Here is a 17,440-nt window from a genome sequence, read left to right on the forward strand (position 1 = left end):
TGAATAAATGAAAATTAGTCTTCCTTTATTGCAAATCATGGATGTGAAGTCCACTTTTCCAAGGTGAGAGACTTTTGACCATTTAGTGTGATGCCTAGGGTTCCCTTCGTTCAATGCCTCGAGATTGCTAGTGGGATTCTAGCACAACCTTCTTTGGGATGTAAAATCTTGAAAACTTGGGTGTGAAGCCTAAGCAAGATTTGAAGTGATTCTAGAGCAGATCTTACTCTTAAATTTCTTGCTTTAATCCTCTTTATTCTCAGTTCTTGATCTATGGATATTATTCTTTGATCTCTGCACCTCTGCCAAAAAAACCCTTACATACGCCTATGCCCTTCTAAACCTACGCTAAACCTAGTAGAAATATTTTTCCAATCTAATCGCATATTATAGGATCCAAAACCTTAAATTCCACCCTTCCTTTTCACCCCTAACACCCCTTACATATATCTGTCCATCAATTTGGAATCAAAGCAAAGTATTTGTCCCTTTCGATCATCTTGCATCAAATTTGGTATCAGAGCTGAGGTTGAATATATGTCGTCAAGATGCAATCCCAATCAAATAGGTGGGTTGTAGGATGGCTTAAACGCGAAATTTGAAAAGTTGTAATCCAACATGGATCAATGTGGATCGTACTCACCAAGATCTCCATGCATGTCTTCTAGACTCAATGACCATATAAGTTGCACAAAATCAAGAGTTTGTCTCGAAAACAATCATTGTTGATACCTTCTATGGAAAACATGAAATTAAAGCAACGGACTAGAGCCGCTATCGTCATACACGAGGATAAAGATGACGATGATATTTATTCAATACGCTTGGAAAATAAGTCACACGACAGAGTCTACGAGAGCTTTAATTAATGACAAAATACACAAACGGAGTCTTCCCGACAAAATGTTGATTCTTGTTTGTGCCACCCATGATCATAAAGCTTATAAGATTATATTGAAATTGAATTTGACATCCAGATTGTGATCATCAGAAAATATGATCGTCGTACGTACTATGATCAAAATACTAAGTCTGTTGGAAAAGACAATCATATCCAATGTACGCGAAGATTAAAGCTAGTGAGCTCCCACTAATGAAGTACATAATTACACTCGACAAGGTCGAGTCTTCAAAAGTGGGGGAGTATGAGGGGGATCATATAAGATGCCATGAAGAATCAAGGAGTTAAGAAGACGAGGCTCATTATTAATGTTAAAAGAGTTTAATTTAGGTTTTAGAGTGTTATTTAAGTTTTTTCAAGGCATAACAGGGCAGTAGAGTCTTTTCACATCAAAATCACTCAAGTGGGAGGTATTTTAATCCAAAAGTGTTGGGTTTTTTTTTTTTTTTTTATGACATAGGGTATCCCCACCCCATTTTAGGGCGGGACTAATCCCTATAGATGCACGCAATCACCCGTAAACAACGTGCATCGGGTAACTCCGAGGGGACTCGAACTCGCGTCTATGGGGAGCAAACCCACGGCGCTAACCGACGTGCCAACCCTGTCCGGGTTCGGTTTTAGGATTTTAGAACTTTCTAGTTCTCTTTTTTACGTATATATTGTAAGCCCTGGGACACTATTCTTGCAATATTATGCTATGATGGATGCTATGGATGAATGTATAAAAATCAGATTTTTCTTGCTTTCTTGCAAATCTTGGATGTGAAGTCTACTTTTCAAATATGAAGCCCCGAACCCTTTGTGTGATGTCTAGGATTCCCTTGGTGCAATGCTTCGGAATTGCTAGTGGGATTCTAGCACAACCTTCTTCAGGGTGCACAACCTCAAAATTCTGGATGTGATGCCTAGCCAAGATTTGATTCATGAGCCCATTAGTCTCGCCAAAAAACCATTTCTTGCATTGTCCCAACATATGTATGCACCTTTCCAGAGTACGAATGCAAACATATTTTAGAATCCAAAACATTAATTTTCACCCTCCTTTTTACCCGTAATGTCCCTTCCATAGATCCGTCCATCAGTTTGGTATCAGAGCAACTTATAAGTCCTTCCTTTGATCGTACTGCATCAAATTTGGTACCAGAGCTCAGGCTGGAAATATATTGTATCGATGCAATCCCAATCGAATAGTTGAGTTGATGGAAGGTTTAAACACCGAATTTGAACGGTTACAATCCCACTTGGATAGCATGGATCGTACTCAACAAGATTTTCATGCACGTTCCACAAGTTACATAGAGTCAGGAGTTTGTGCTGAAACAATCCTTCCCGATACCTTCTATGGAGAGAAAGGAATTAAAGAAATGGACCACCAACGAAGTCGACAATTATACTCTACAGAATCGAGTCCTCTAAAGCGTGGGAGTATGATGGGGCACCATACAAGATGCCAAGAGGAATCAAGGAATTAACAAGATAAGTCCCATGATTAATAAAGAGTTGTATTTAATTTTTACAGTGCAATTTAAGTCATTTCAAGCCATAGGGGGTAGTAGTCTTTTCACATAAAAATCACTTTAGTTCTTTCAGTTATGAGTTTTTGATATAGGCTGCACACATATATTACGAAAATTCAAAGTGGCAAGAGTCTTTAAGTCATTAGAAGGTATTTTAGTCCAATTTATTTTAGGTTTTTAGAGCTTTCTGGTTCTCTTCTTTTTCTTTTATATTATAATCCTCGAGACACTTTAGGGATGCTACGCTATGATGGATGCTCTAAATGAATAAATGAGAACCAGTTTTTTCTTGCTATCTCGCAAATCATGCACACAAAGTATACTTTTCCAAGGTGCGAGGCCTTGACCCCTTAGTGCGATGCCTAGGGTTCCCTTGACGCAAAGCCTCGGGATTGCTAGTGGGATTCTAGCACAAGCTTCTTCAGAGTGCAAAGCCTTGAAAACCTAGTTGTGATGCCTAGTAAAGATTTAGAGTGGCTCCAGATCTGATCTTACTCTTTAATTTCTTGATTTAATCATATTTATTTTAAATTCTTCATCTCTATACATTATTCTTTGATCCTTGCATCCTTTAGTCTCGCCAAAAACCCCCTTGATTGAAGTCATGGGTATGCTCCCCATTGATGCGAGTTCAAATCCCTGGGCTTAACTGATGCTAGTAGAAATTATTTTCCACTCTAATCACATATTTTATGATCCAAAACCTTAATTTCCACCCTTCCTTTTCACCCCTAACGTCCCTTACGTAGATCAATCCTACATCAGTTTGGTATTATAGTGAAGTATTAGTCCGCTCTTCGATCGTTCTACATCAAATATTGTATTCTCAAAGCCATGTGCATTATTAATTACCAAGGTTAATTTATTTTGTCCATCCTTATTTAATGTACTAGCCTATTTTCTCTCTTCGGCTTTGCACGCTCCCTTAACATGTTGAAAAAGAAAAGAAAGGTTTGGATATGCAGATCATGCTCTAGGAGACAAAATATGAGACACATGCATATGGGATGGGACTTCCGTTGGAGATGGTTACGAGTTATAGTACGGGGTGCCAAGCCATCAAAATTTTAGTAAAATGACCTTTGTAGAATCGATTAGGAACACATTTTTCATTTTTCAGGCATCTTTTAGCAATTAATCTCTTAAATGTTTATCTCAATTTGTACTAATGAGTTTGCAAGAGCATGACTCTTGCATTATCTAGTTCTCATGTGTTTTTTGTTTTTCTCTTAGGCCCTATATGTTGCTATTTTATAATGTGGCCTATGTATTTCTATCCCCCTTATTAGTCATTCTTAGGTATGGTTTTATTTCCACCGAAATTGGAACGAAACTATCGAAACGTCTCTGTTTCCATCGCCACTGAAACGCATACTGAAACCAAAATGCATTCTGAAACCGAAATTATAAGTTTATTTGTGGTTTGCCTTATTTGTGGTTTGCCAGACCAATATGTAGTACATAATTAAATTCATATGAATTGCATGTGAAATATAGTGTATTCATTATGTATAAAATTTATATGAATGACATCTAAAATGTGGTATGAACTGAATTATTAGGCATGTGCAAGAAAACATGACGCTAGCTGCTCGATGTTGTTACAGTGAGTGATTTTTTTTATTTTTTTTTTGCTTATGTGATGGTTTTTAAGTGTATATTTGTGCTTATTCTAGCACTGTTGTGTTTTTTTTTTTAATGGTAGCACTTCCTGGTATTTCATCTTAAATATCCATCATTTCCATATGTTTCTGTGATTTTACATTATTTCCATTGAAATTTCCATCTGAAACCACCCTGTTTTCATTTTTTGAATGATAACCGACATATTTCCATTTTTGTCACTAGCAAAATGCATACCAAAACCGAAACTTGAATCCTTGTTCTTATGTAACTGTTGTATCAAAGATAGTCAACTATTAAGGCTGGAGAATTGCAAGCGACTTCTAAAGGCTGGAGAGACATGTACGCACAAAGAATTGTTTAGAGAGTTAAAAGAATCTGACAAGTTATTTATCTAAAAGACCATTTTCCAAAAATGTAAGATTTAAATAAACAAAGCAAGGGAGGTAAAATGTCCATACAAAAACGGGTAACTGCGATGCAACCCATCACCAAAAGCCGAAAAATGTCACTAACACTAAACAACAAAAAAAAAAACTACCAAACTGACAACCCATGTCACATCATCAAACAAGGCTTGTAAGACCATAATTCCCCAATCGATCGGCACAAGTGTTGCCTTATCTGTGAATATGTGTGAGTGTGCAATCCCACTTTCTCCACAGGTCAGAAATCTCCTTGAAAAAGTGTCTAAATCTCTAAGGGTGAGTAGACTCCCTCTTATGCCAACAAATAATGTTGAGGGAGTTGCCTTCAATCCATAACTTTGAAACAACGATCAGTGGGATCAACTAACTTCACTCCAAAGCGCACGGACCTTAGCCCCTATCCCATCTGGCATTGGACGAACAAATGACTAGCAGTTTCCATAGTGAAACCTCATAAGACAATTGCAATAATTGCAAATATTCCCCTTGATAAGTTGATACATTATGAGACTGTTATCATAGAGGACACACAACAAAAGGTTGTTGCTCTAAGTGATGCAAGGGATCTCCAAATGTTGGGAAATCTAGGACTAGATGGGCTAAAACAAGATAAGGCATAAAAGGACTTCACAATGAAAAACCACTTTTTCTCTGAAGTCCAAGTGACGTAGGGCGCAAAGGCAGAAGTGATCAGAGAAATTTCAGATCTGATCTATGTCTGGAAATATGAGTTCAGATCTGAAAATTATAGCAAATGTGTATGAAACCTCATAAAAAGTGGGCTGATTTTTGTAAGAATTTAGGGATTGGGTTTCAAATCATATCTGGAATTTTATTTCTCAACAAACTACAACTGGAAAACGAGATCTATGAGCAGAAATTAACGATTAGAACAGAAATTCATTCGATCTAAGAATGGTAGATGGCGATAATGCAGAGAAAATGGATAGAATTTCCAAGAAGGAAATGGAAAGTTACAACGCTTCAAGTGATCTTGAACTCGACGAGATTTACTTACCGGTAGGTGTTGGATCTTGCACTCGACAAGACGAACCGATGATCCGAAGAGGAACTACAAATCAATTGATAACAGTGTAAATCTCTAACGGATGAAACCTCCTTCTTTTCTTGGAACACCTCCATGCTCCCTCCGAACTCCAAGTCTCACAAAAATTACATTATAAAAAACTTAAACTAATCTCTAACCAAGCCTCCCATTTATAGACATTTCAGCCCCTTTTAGTGGCCCATACATTAGTGATCAGACACTTGCATTTATAGTCCACTCACACATTTACACTTGTAAATACGCAATTACACACATCCGCCACTACCAAACCACATCATAGCTTCCATGTCCATTTCAAATCATAGTTTCTTCATCTCTAAATTATGCCTATCAAAATCTTGGTCGTTAATTAATGTTCACACCACGCCAAGGTTTGGCCCGATCTACATCATGTCCTCGAGCTCAGATTCTTATTAGCATAAGGGAGTGAACAAAGTCCTCTTATTGGCTCTTCATGAAAATTATTGCATTGGCTATTTTTTGGGCGAAAAGACTCCCAATGTTCAGATTTGTTTCAGCCTTTGATCTTTGGGAGGGGTGGCCCATTGTGTGTTTTGAAGGTGTTAGAAGAGAACAGATTGCTCAGAAATGGGAAGCACCTCCTGAAGGCTTTTTTAAGATCAATTTCAACGGTTCCAGCTTGGGTAACCCTGGTCCAGCTTGGGTAGGAGGTCTTTGTAGAGACTCTCTAGGATTGGTATCTTGGGCTTTTTCGGGTCCAATTGGTAGAAGTGACTCATCTGAAGCGGAAGTTAGAGCGACATATCATGGGATAAAGCATCTGAGTATAGAGATTTATGATAGGGTGATAGTGGAAGGTGATTCCTCCAATGTTATTAGTTGGCTTTCGAGGAGAGTGGTTCCTCCATGGAGATTTCTTAGCTACTTCGAGGAAATCTCTGATCTTATCTCGGATTTGTCTATTGTGTTTAAGCATGTTAGGAGATCAGCTAATGGTGAAGCTGACTCCCATGCTAGATCAGACGTTCATAAAGTGGGGTTGGAGTGGTTTGATTTTCTTCCTCCGTGAGCTGTTTGTTTTGTTGTTTTCCTTGTAATCCTTTGTTTTCCTTTGTATTCCTTGAGGACCATCTCGGTTCTCTTTTTAATATATTGTCATTTCAAAAAAAAAAAAGGGGGAGTGAACAACCCTTAAGCCATTGATATGACCATCAATTCCAAGTTTTTCACTTGGAAAAGAGCCCAAAACCACCGCCGAAAGTTCCAGATATATTGCAGAAACAACAGGCATCAGCAGATATTGAGGACTGTAGATGGCTGGAACTAAAATTTCTTCAAGTCTTGGTTTGATGCAGCAGTGAAGTACTAATATGACGGGATTCAATTCTGGGAAAGGTTTTGCTGGGGATTTTGGAATTGGTTGATGAGGGTAGAAGAATCTTTGGTTGGAGACCTCAGGTTTTTGTTCACGGTTGATGGAAGAGAAGATAAATGACTTGCAGGCCCAAAAGTGTTGATCTTTCAAGAGGTTACTCCTTGCAATGCATATTGGAAATTTCATAGATATGCTCAAATCAAAGCCATCAGTCCACCCCGCAAAAAAACTAGAATTTTGCTGAAATGTCAATAGCGGGACCACCCCTGCACTTGCTAATGTTCTTGTAATGGTCTCACTCAAGTGGACTGATCTATTGATGTGGTCTGCTGCATCTGAGACAATAAGGGCAATTGAATTCCAAATGTGTCCTACATGTGTTACAAGTTCAATGCTGCGATCAAAGCCTTCATGGTTTTGATCACAAGGGCAGTAACTATAAAATGTCAATCAACTTGCATCTACAGCAGAATGCCATGTCCGATGAGAAGAGTATCGTTTGGGGTAGCCCTCTAGTCTAGAGCAATATTCATGTTTCCAAATTGATTGAATCCTTAGCTGCAATCTTTCATGTTACTGCACTCATTCTCAACTATCAAGTTCGTGCTGCTCCTCGCCTCAATCCATGTGGCTACTGCTTGTCACATGATTCCAAGTTCCAAGTGACAAACATTAAAATAACTAGATGCCTATGTCACATAAATTGTTCTAGGGAATTTCTCAGCAAGGGAATATCTCGGGATATATTAATTTATTTATATTTTTCGGGTTTATATCGGGAAAAACGATAAAGTAAAATTATTTAAAAATATATAAAAACATATAAATTAAGAAAAAATAACAAATATCGTAAGAATATTGTCATATTATCGTGATAAATAAAAGTACCACTATTTTTAAATTCTCGGAATTATATCCGGATTTCGTTTTATCAAAATATCGTGATAAAATCACTATATTTTGAAAATATCAAAGATATTTGTGACATAGCTAGATACCCACGGTTTCATCAAAGAACGTAGAGCATTCCAATTTCTGCAGCAATCTAGCTTTATACTGAATTCATTTGCAGATGGTCCAGCACTTGCATATAGCAGTAGCCAATCACAGCCGTAATTTTCCTATGGAGCAAATTCGGCAACCAGCATTTCCAAGGTCACACACAATTTCAGCAACTAAAGGTTGTTTCTGCATTCATGTTCACAATCTTCTAGTACACATCTAAGTTCACAATCTGCTGCACTCTTTAATAGGTGCTCAAAAAGATCTTGCCACAAAAATTTCCCACTCCCAATTGAAGAGTTCAACAACAGAAATTCGTTCCCGCACTCTAAGGGGCTGTTTGGATATGCGGATTTTAGAATCTTGGATTTCCTCAAAATCATGGATGAAGACGAGAGAAGGAGACCATCTGTCGTTTTCTGATTTCTCGCCCTTCTTTCCGTTGAGCTAGAGAGTGGAGATCATCCCGTGTTTCCAGGTTTTAGAAACCTCAGGATGGGGGAGAGTCTAAAACCTAGATTTCTTACTTAAAATCCAGGATAATGGATAGTAAAATCCAGAATTTTACACCACTTTCAAACTAAAACCAAACAGCCCATGAATCCTCTTAGTGTCTTGCTCTGTACTACAAAAAAAGACTTCTGAGTTCATTCATGGAGGCTTATGTTTTGCAGGGATGCTCTGAGCAATGACAAACTTAATGAATGGAATTATGGAAGTACGAATGGCAGGGTAAATGCTAGGGAACTGTTGGAAGAATTGGATGAGCTGACCTCGCAGATAAGGTGACTTAAAGGAGTAAGAAGAATTGGAAATCTGTCACAAAGGACAGAATTTCTGAACTATAAGTGAAAGATGGGTTGTCTGTTGGAGAAATTCCTCTTCAAATGGGGACGAGAACTCCCTCCAACTGAACTGATATGTTTCCTCAATGGGCCAAAATAGTTGATAGGAAATCTCACAGTAATTTGGTTTCCAATGCAGCCTCCAAAAGATCTCTTAATTAAGATTTTCATTCCCAATGTATCCAACTAAACAAGCTTCAGTAAAAGGTTCATACTGCCCCTTTTCAAACATTTGAGCCTACTAATGGGGTCATCTAATTGATGAAGAACTAACAATTCTAAGCCAAGATTGCCTGGTCAAGTATAGCACACGAACTGTGGACAGTAAGTAGAACTAAAACTCAATTTGACTTTCAAATTCCAAGTGAGGACTCTTTTGTTAAGAGCGATTCTTCAATGGGAAGAGTAGCTTTCCAAGTGTTCCTAGGAGTAGCACTTTCATCTCTTATAGATCCTCAATTATAAAAGCCTTAGAACAGAAGCTAGGATCTTCGATTACAAGGAAAATAACATCCATTTCCCCGCACCTTCAATAGTAAACAGACGAAGAACACTTGGCTGTCAGTACAAGGTCTACCATGTAACTTTTCAAATGAACAATCCTAGGAAACACTTGTGCTGATCCAAATAGCCAATATGATGCTGAGAGAATTAATAATGCTAACTGAGGCTAGAGTTATTAATTAGAGCATTAAAAGGACTGATGCTTACACAAGCATTACATCGAACAGTAGGCATGCAGTCTGCAAGTTTTCAGCTAAACAATAACATCCTACCAAGACTTGCATAGTCATTCCAACATACAAAAGCCAGCCAACAAGTACCCACAGTTGATTACCCAGGCACACTTCGAGGTATTTCAAACACAGGTTTAGTCTCTCGGGAGAATTTACCAATACATCATGCACAACTGTTTCAATTCAAATGAATTTGGCTATAAGATGTACTGGAATCTAATCAAACCTTTTTCTCAACAGAAGAATTATTAAAAGTAGGTCATTCTCAAAGAAAGTGAAATGAGGCAAAACTCTACAAAATGATGGCTCCATGCTTAACGACAAGCCTGCAGTGAAAAGGACTGTCTACAGATGGAGAAGGCTGTCAAGATGATATTATAAACTTCAGAAATTCTGAACTTAGATGGTGACTTGTGACCCCTAGTTGAAATGAGACTCTTTAACCAATCAGTTTTAGTAGCATTCAAATGGACTGGTTCACAATCGGTTACCGTAAATATTTAAGCTTGGGTGGAACCAATGATTTGTATGCCTAGGAATTGAAATGCATTCCGGCAGGAAAGAATCACCAAGTCCTTGTATATTTTGCATTGAACTTGAATCTTAGAAATACAAAACTGTTACCAAAATTAACAGGGCTCAAACATAATGCTTAGGCTGACTGAAGTATGCTGCTTTCCATAGTGGTATTCCAAACCCAGATAAGGCTTTCTCGACGTATTTATATCACACGCCAAAGAGGAAGCAAGGCCATCTATCACAAGACTTTAATCAAACAGCCCAAAGGCTATTCTTATTCATAATAGCATTTCTTTAGGTCTGCACCTTATTAAATGAGTACATGCAAGCTCCACAGTGTCTTTGTCACTCTCGGTTTAACCAAAATTGAAATGAGGACCAAGCTTAAGAGAGAAGCTTGCAAATTTCTTGTCAAACATAATTGTCACATAAATGTAGAAATATGCTCAAAGTTGTACTTCAAACTGTCCATATTCGAAAATTATCACAGAATCGCATGTCATGATTCTGAGTTCATTGCAGCCATCGAATTTCCAAAGAAGAAACACAACCACAAAGTTACATTCCTTTTAAAACCGAGTTTAACTCAGCAAAACCACGTGAACACATGAAGTCTTTTAAAGCCCAAGGCTCTTGATTCACCAATTAGTATGCATGGAGAAACCACACTAGGGAAGCATATGTTACTGTCCAGAATTTCAACTCATGACCGATTCACAATCCAAAGTATCCCTTTTGGCCCTTTTGGCTGAGGCTGATTAATTGTGAGCAAGACATTCATAGATGAGGTTCAAATGCATAAACTGAACTGAAGAAAAGTTAAAAGAGGCTTACGAAAGGGCCACCAAATCAAGCGATTAATAGCACCAATTCACTCCAGATTTTGCACCACTTGTGTCTTTTCCAAGACATTTACTGAAGCAACTTCAAGTAACAAATTCACTATTGCTTGCACAGATGGGCCAAAACCGAGGGTTTAGGGGGAGAAATGCTCAAGAAACTTTTAATAAGACCAAACTCCATGAAGAACTATCAGAGACTCGTGAATCTGCCCTAAAATGGTCGTCCCTTTGAGTTCGTTAGATAATGAAAACGAACATCACTTAAATACGATCCTTCTGGAATTCATGCATCTTCATAAGCTCCATTTAGAAAGAAATCCCTAAACTCATTGAGCTATATTAGCTGAGTAAAATTGAAAATTCTCTGTAATCTCTGCTGGTTGTCTTAAAATTTACAATGTGAAAATGAAAAGCAGCAGTATATCATGCCCAGAATCAAAGAGTTAAGTAGAATTCATATCATCAGTGCGATTTTCTGGAAATGCTCATTACATAAGTTAGAGATTCGTCCAAGTTCGGGATCAGATTCGACTCCTTCCTTTGATGTTCTTCATCAACCACACAAACAGACAAGGGATTGAATTGTGGCTTAGCTACTGATCTTCAAAAGCTTTAAAACATGGAAACAACAACTTCCAGGATCTGTAGGGATTGAGAAATCCTAGCAGCCTGCTCTGATACGATTTTTTATGTAGGCCGGAAAGGCGGAAGTGATCGGAGAAATTTCAGCTCTGATTGAGGTCTGGTAACATGAGATCAGATCTGAAAATTACAGCAAATGTGTATGAAACTTCAAAAAAAAGTGGGCTGATTTTTGTAAGAATATAGGGATTGGTTTCCAAATCATATCTGGAATTTTATTTCTGAACAAACTACGAATGGAAAACAAGATCTATGAGCAGAAATTAGCAATTCGAAAAGAAATCCATTCGATCTAAGAATGGTAAATGAAGATAATGCGGCGAAAATGGATAGAATTTCCAAGAAGGAAATGGAAAGTTACAGCGGTTCAAGTGATCTTGCACTCGACAAGATTTACTCACCGGAAGGTGTCAAATATTGCACTCGACAAGATGAACCAACGATCCAAAGAGGAAATTGCATTAATTCATGACGATGCAAAACTCTAACGGATGAAACCTCCTTCTCCTGTCTTGGAACACCTCGAAGCTCCCTCCAAATTCCAAGCAGACATTTCAGCCCCTTTTAGTAGCCCACACATTACTGATCCACACACTTGCATTTATAGTCCACTCACACATTTACACAATTACACACAGCCACCACTGCCAAACCACATCATATCTTCCATGTCCAAGCCAAATCATAGGTTCTTCATCTCTAAACCATGTCTAACAAAATCTTGGCAGTTGATCAATGTTCACACCTTTGGCCCAATCTACATCACCAGGTCAACTAATCATGATAATGATCCAAAGAGAAATAATGATTGACAATCCTTGCAAAGTGATGGGGACCCAAAGCCAATTATCCAACCAGAGCGTGAGACGTGTCCTCAAATAATATACCCTAATTACCCCCCTCAGCAGAGGGTAATTAAAAGCCTAACCCTAGAGGGCAGGAGAAAAACTCACATACTACCCAATCGACGGGCGACACCTGTCAAAGGGGCAAAAGGGTAAATCAACTGCACCCACTTACTATAAATAGCCATCAAAGGCTCAAAGGTAAGGGCCCGAAACCCGAGAAATTACTGTTCATTACTATTTTTGTACTGTACAGCCTGTAGATGATGCCACATACTAACTTAAGCATCTGAGGGCTCGTCCGAGGACTATCCCCCGGGTTGGCCTTCTGACCGGGTGTTACCTTGTGCAGGACTCATCTTGGTATAGAATCTTCTCCATTGGACGATCAGATCTACATTCATTCCAATACCCTATCAGATTCCAGTCAAGTTTTCTTCTCCTGAGCTGCCAGCTCACATTAACTATTTTTTACCACAACAGTTTGGCGCCATCCGTGGGACCCGAACAAAAAGCTGTCCCCAACCTCCCACATGGCAGGCAGGAAGAGCAACCGTGCAGGTTCAAGTCGAGGTGCGGGATCAGGACGAAGGGCCCACTCTCAGCAACCACCTAGAGACCCCCCGCCTCCCAGCGCTCCTCCTAAGAGCAGACACCTAGCTTCAAAGGTCGGAGTCGTAGTCCGTTCAGAGGATCAAGGATTAGAAGAGCAGTGATCGGCCGCACCCGTCGTGCAGCTCCCAGTAGAGCAATCCAACAGGTGGCCGACCTGACTATAGGGCTGTGCATTCGGTTATAACCGAACCGATTTAGGCGAAATTAACCGAACCGAAAAATTTCGGTTATCTAAAAAAGGAAACCGAAACTGAAACCGAAATATGCATTAACCGAACCGAACCGAAACCAAAAAAGAATTCGGTTGTTCGGTTGTTCGGTTAGTTCGGTTAGAACCGAATAACGACCAAGATTCACCCAAAAAACCCTAAAATGGTTGATAAATGAAGGGGAAAAAGAAAAAAAATAATGGAAGATGAAGAAAGAAGAGCAAGCTGAAGTTACTAAACCACTACTAACCTGACTCAACCACTTTTTCTTCTTCATGATCTACAAATCCTAGCAAAGGCCAGCGTTGGAGACGGGGCCGAAGTTGCTTGCTTTTGCCGAAGCAAAAGTCTGTGTTTAGACTTTAGACTCTTTCCTACACTCTTTCCTGTGCAAGAAACATTCTCTTCCATTTTCATTGGTTCTTCTCTCCAAACAGGAACAAGCTAGCTATGGTGTAACTATTCCTATCCCCTCTTGTTGAAGCACTCGTTTGAAAATTGACTGATTCAACTAAATGAGAGATTAAATTAACCTTGTAAAATTTCACCCAAATAACTCCATTACGTAATTTTGGTGAAATTTCACCCAAATAACTTTGTTAAACTTAAAACTTTGTAATGGGAGTGTAAAGTCACGTGGGTTTGTCATAGCTTTATTGGAGAATGTGAAAACCAGGCCATGGTTTTGACTAAACCAGCCAATGGTTTTATTGGAGAATGTGAAAACCAGCCCATGGTTTTCAATAAACCAGCCCATAGTTTTGAAGAACAAAAGCTGCCAAAAGTCAAAGTACTCTTAATTTCACTAAAAACAAATGAGAAAAGGCCAAAGAGGACTTTTGAAAAGAGCAAATCTAATCTTAGCAGAAGCCAATATTCGGCTAATCGGTTATAACCGATTTTTTTTTTCAAAAACCGAAACAAAAACTGAAAACCGAAATTGTCACAAATAGGAAACCGAAACCGAACCGAATCATCAAATAACCGAACCGAATCATCAAATAACCGAACCGAAATAACCGACCAAATTCGGTTCGGTTGGTTATTTCGGTTTTAACTGTATAGTGCACAGCCCTACCTGACTAAGCAAGTCAGGATCCTCACCAACCCTCCTTTGGTACGTCCACCATCCCCGGAGCCGTGCATGCAAAGAGAAGGAATGTCTCGCAGACACGAAGAGCTGCCTAACTGTTCTAAGTCTCATCCACGCTCGTCCAACCAGTATTCTAGGCATAGTCGTGACCGGTCTCCTTCAATGAGTCGAAACAAACGTCGAGAGCGGGAGCGATCCCCGTCACCAAGTCAAAATCGCCGACAAGATCACTCGAGATTGCTAAACCGACAACAATGCCTGAAGAATATCGCAGGACAGGGAAAGCACCAAGAGCGAAAGAGAAGATTCAAAAGCTGATCAGATTCCGCTTCTAGTCCTCTGCAAGAGCGTAAACGGCACAGAGAAAGAAAGGAAGATAAAAAAGATGAACGTGTAGAGCGCAGACGTGAGGAAATCGATCATCGAATCAAAGAATTAGCCGAAGTTAGTAAAAATCCCGACCTCAAGGGTTTCAATAGCAAGCCACCGCCTCCGTTCACGGAAGCCATCTTGAACGCGCCAACTCCCGAGACTTTCAAATGCCACTGATCCCCCGATATGATGGGACAATTGATCCCGTGGACCATCTAGAGACCTTCAGGACCATGATGCTGTTGCATAAGGTCTCAAATGGGTTCTTATGCAGGGCATTCCCGACCACACTGGTAGGTGCTGCCAGAGAATTGTATGCAGGCCTAAGGCCGAATTCCATCAATTCATTCGAAGATCTCGTGGACTACTTGGTTCAGCACTTCATGAGTAGTCGTCGACCCAAGAAGACGACCGCTTCACTCATGGCGCTGAGGCAGGAACGTGATGAGTCTCTAAAAGATTTTGTACGCCGGTTCAACAAGGAAGCCTTGCAGATAACTAACTTAGATCCATCAGCAGTCGTATATGCTTTGCTATCAGGAGCTAAGTCAGACGACTTCAAACGATCGATAGCACGGAAGGCACCGACTTCCTTAGCCGATCTCATTGCAAAGTCAGAAAAATATATCTCAGTAGAAGACACAGTGGCCGCTCTATATAGCAAGCATGGGGACCAATCTGAAAGAAATGGGCAATCGTCAAACCAGAAGCACAGACGAGAGGATGGGCCGTCCCGAAAAGATAGGAGTCCGCCTCAAAGAGAAGAAAGTTATACCCCGCTCAAGACTTCCAGCGCCCAGATCTTAGCAGCCATAACAGATGAAGACTTCCTCAGGTGGCCAACTAAGATGCTGAGCAAAAGCAACAAGAGAGACAAATCCAAATACTGCAAATACCACAAGGACCACGGACATGACACCAACGAGTGTCGGCACCTGAAAGAAGAGATCGAATTGCTAATCAAACGGGGGCATTTGAGAAATTACATCAAAGGTGGGGGCCAAGACAAAAGGGAACCCCAGGCTTCTAGTCCGCCCAGAGGTAGAAGTCCGCAAAGGTCCCCGTCACGGGGAAGCTAAGCAAAATCTCCAGCTCCGACAAGCCCTCCCGGAATAGAGCCATCATTCGAGCCAGTCGAGGTCATCACGACCATAGTTGGAGGCCTAGCCAGGAGAGGAAGCTCCTCAGCTGCTCGCAAGGCTTATGCCCGCCAAGTCAACACAGTGCATATCCCAGACAAGAAATTGAAAGTTGATAATGCAATTTCATTTTCCGATGCTGATTTGAACAATGTAATCTTGCCACACAACGACGCCCTGGTCATCACCATGTTGATCGCCAACTTTGAAACACCGAAGATCTTGGTCGACAACAGGAGCTCCGCTGCTATCCTGTACTATCATGCCTTCAAGCAAGCATCAAAGACGATCTCCTGAAACCTTCCATCACAAAACTTTATGGGTTTACTGGGGAGGTCGTCAAAGTGGTGGGATCCATAGAACTGCCAGTCCTCGTGGGGAATGCACCGCCACGAGCCACCGTCATGATCGACTTCCTAGTGGTAAACACCCCTTCCGCATACAACACAATTTTGGGAAGACCGGGGCAGAATTTGTTGAGGGCAAATCCTTCCGCCTATCACCAAAAGATGAAATTCATAGCCCCAAGAGGGCCTGGCGAAGTAAAGGGTGACCAAACTCGCTCCAGAGAAATGCTACGTCACTGCTCTGAGGGAAGAGACCGTCAGAAGCAATGCCCATCGAAATGCTGGACCTCCGCGATGAAACCCAAGCGGTCATCAACGAGGCAGCAGAAGAACTTGTTCAAATCCCGTTATCTGAGGATCAAGCTGAGAAAACCGTACGAATAGGGTCGTCACTAGACGGAGAAGTCAGAGATCAGCTGATCCAATTTCTCAGAGGAAATGCCGATGTTTTCGTATGGACTCCGGCCGACATGCTAGGTATTGATCCAGAGGTTAGTGTCCATAAGGTCAGCATAGATCCAACTTGTATACCAGTCAAGCAAAAGAAAAGACACTTCGCCCCTGAGCGGCAAGCGGCCATTAGAGAAGAGGTTGAGAAGCTACTGCGAGCAGATTTCATCCAAGAGATCAAATACCCTGACTGGTTAGCCAATGTAGTAATGGTAAAGAAATTCAAGGGGAAGTGGAGGATCTGCATAGACTTTACTGATCTGAACAAACCATGTCTGAAAGACAGCTACCCCCTCCCGAGGATCGACCAGCTTATCGACTCCACATCAGGTCACACAGTGTTAACCTTCATGGATGCCTTCTCAAGGTACGACCAGATCAGAATGTACGAAGCAGATATTCCGAAAACATCCTTTGTAACCGATCAGGGGCTATACTGCTACAGAGTGATGTCTTTCGGCCTTAAGTATGCTGAAGCTACCTATCAAAGGTTAGTCAACAAACTCTTCCAGAACCAGATTGGTAGAAATATGGAGTATGATGAAGATTTGCTCGTCAAGAGAAAAAACGCAACTGATCATATCACAAACCTCGAAGAAACGTTCCAAGTCATAAAGGAATACAAGATGAAGTTAAATCCAACCAAGTGCGCTTCCGGAGTCACAGCCGGCAAATTTCTAGGATTCACGGTTAGCCAGAGAGGAATCGAAGCTAACCCAGAAACAGTGCAAGCTATCATAGACTTAGCTCCTCCCGCTACGATTCGAGAAATACAGAAACTGACCGGGATGGTCGCAGCGTTGGGAAGATTTGTATCAAAGTTCGCCGAGAGATGTCTTCCATTCTTTCAAGCTATCAAAGGGATAAAGACTGCTCTGTAGACAGACGAATGCCAAGCAGCATTTG

At 40.5% G+C, this 17,440-nt stretch overlaps 1 protein-coding gene across 1 annotated transcript; it reads left to right on the forward strand.

The window, feature by feature from the left end:
• Positions 1-14,765: 14,765 nt before the first annotated feature.
• Positions 14,766-16,034, forward strand: LOC143855951 (uncharacterized). Its single transcript, XM_077365995.1, has 2 exons — positions 14,766-15,639; positions 15,691-16,034. Exons 1-2 carry the CDS (start codon positions 14,766-14,768, stop codon positions 16,032-16,034), a joined length of 1,218 nt encoding a protein of 405 aa, XP_077222110.1.
• The last annotated feature ends 1,406 nt before the right edge of the window (positions 16,035-17,440 follow it).

Source organism: Tasmannia lanceolata, unplaced genomic scaffold (assembly GCF_043159265.1).
Source record: "Tasmannia lanceolata isolate RefF3 unplaced genomic scaffold, GAP_Taslan_0.1 ptg000023l, whole genome shotgun sequence".
In the NCBI taxonomy this organism is placed as follows: Eukaryota; Viridiplantae; Streptophyta; class Magnoliopsida; order Canellales; family Winteraceae; genus Tasmannia; species Tasmannia lanceolata.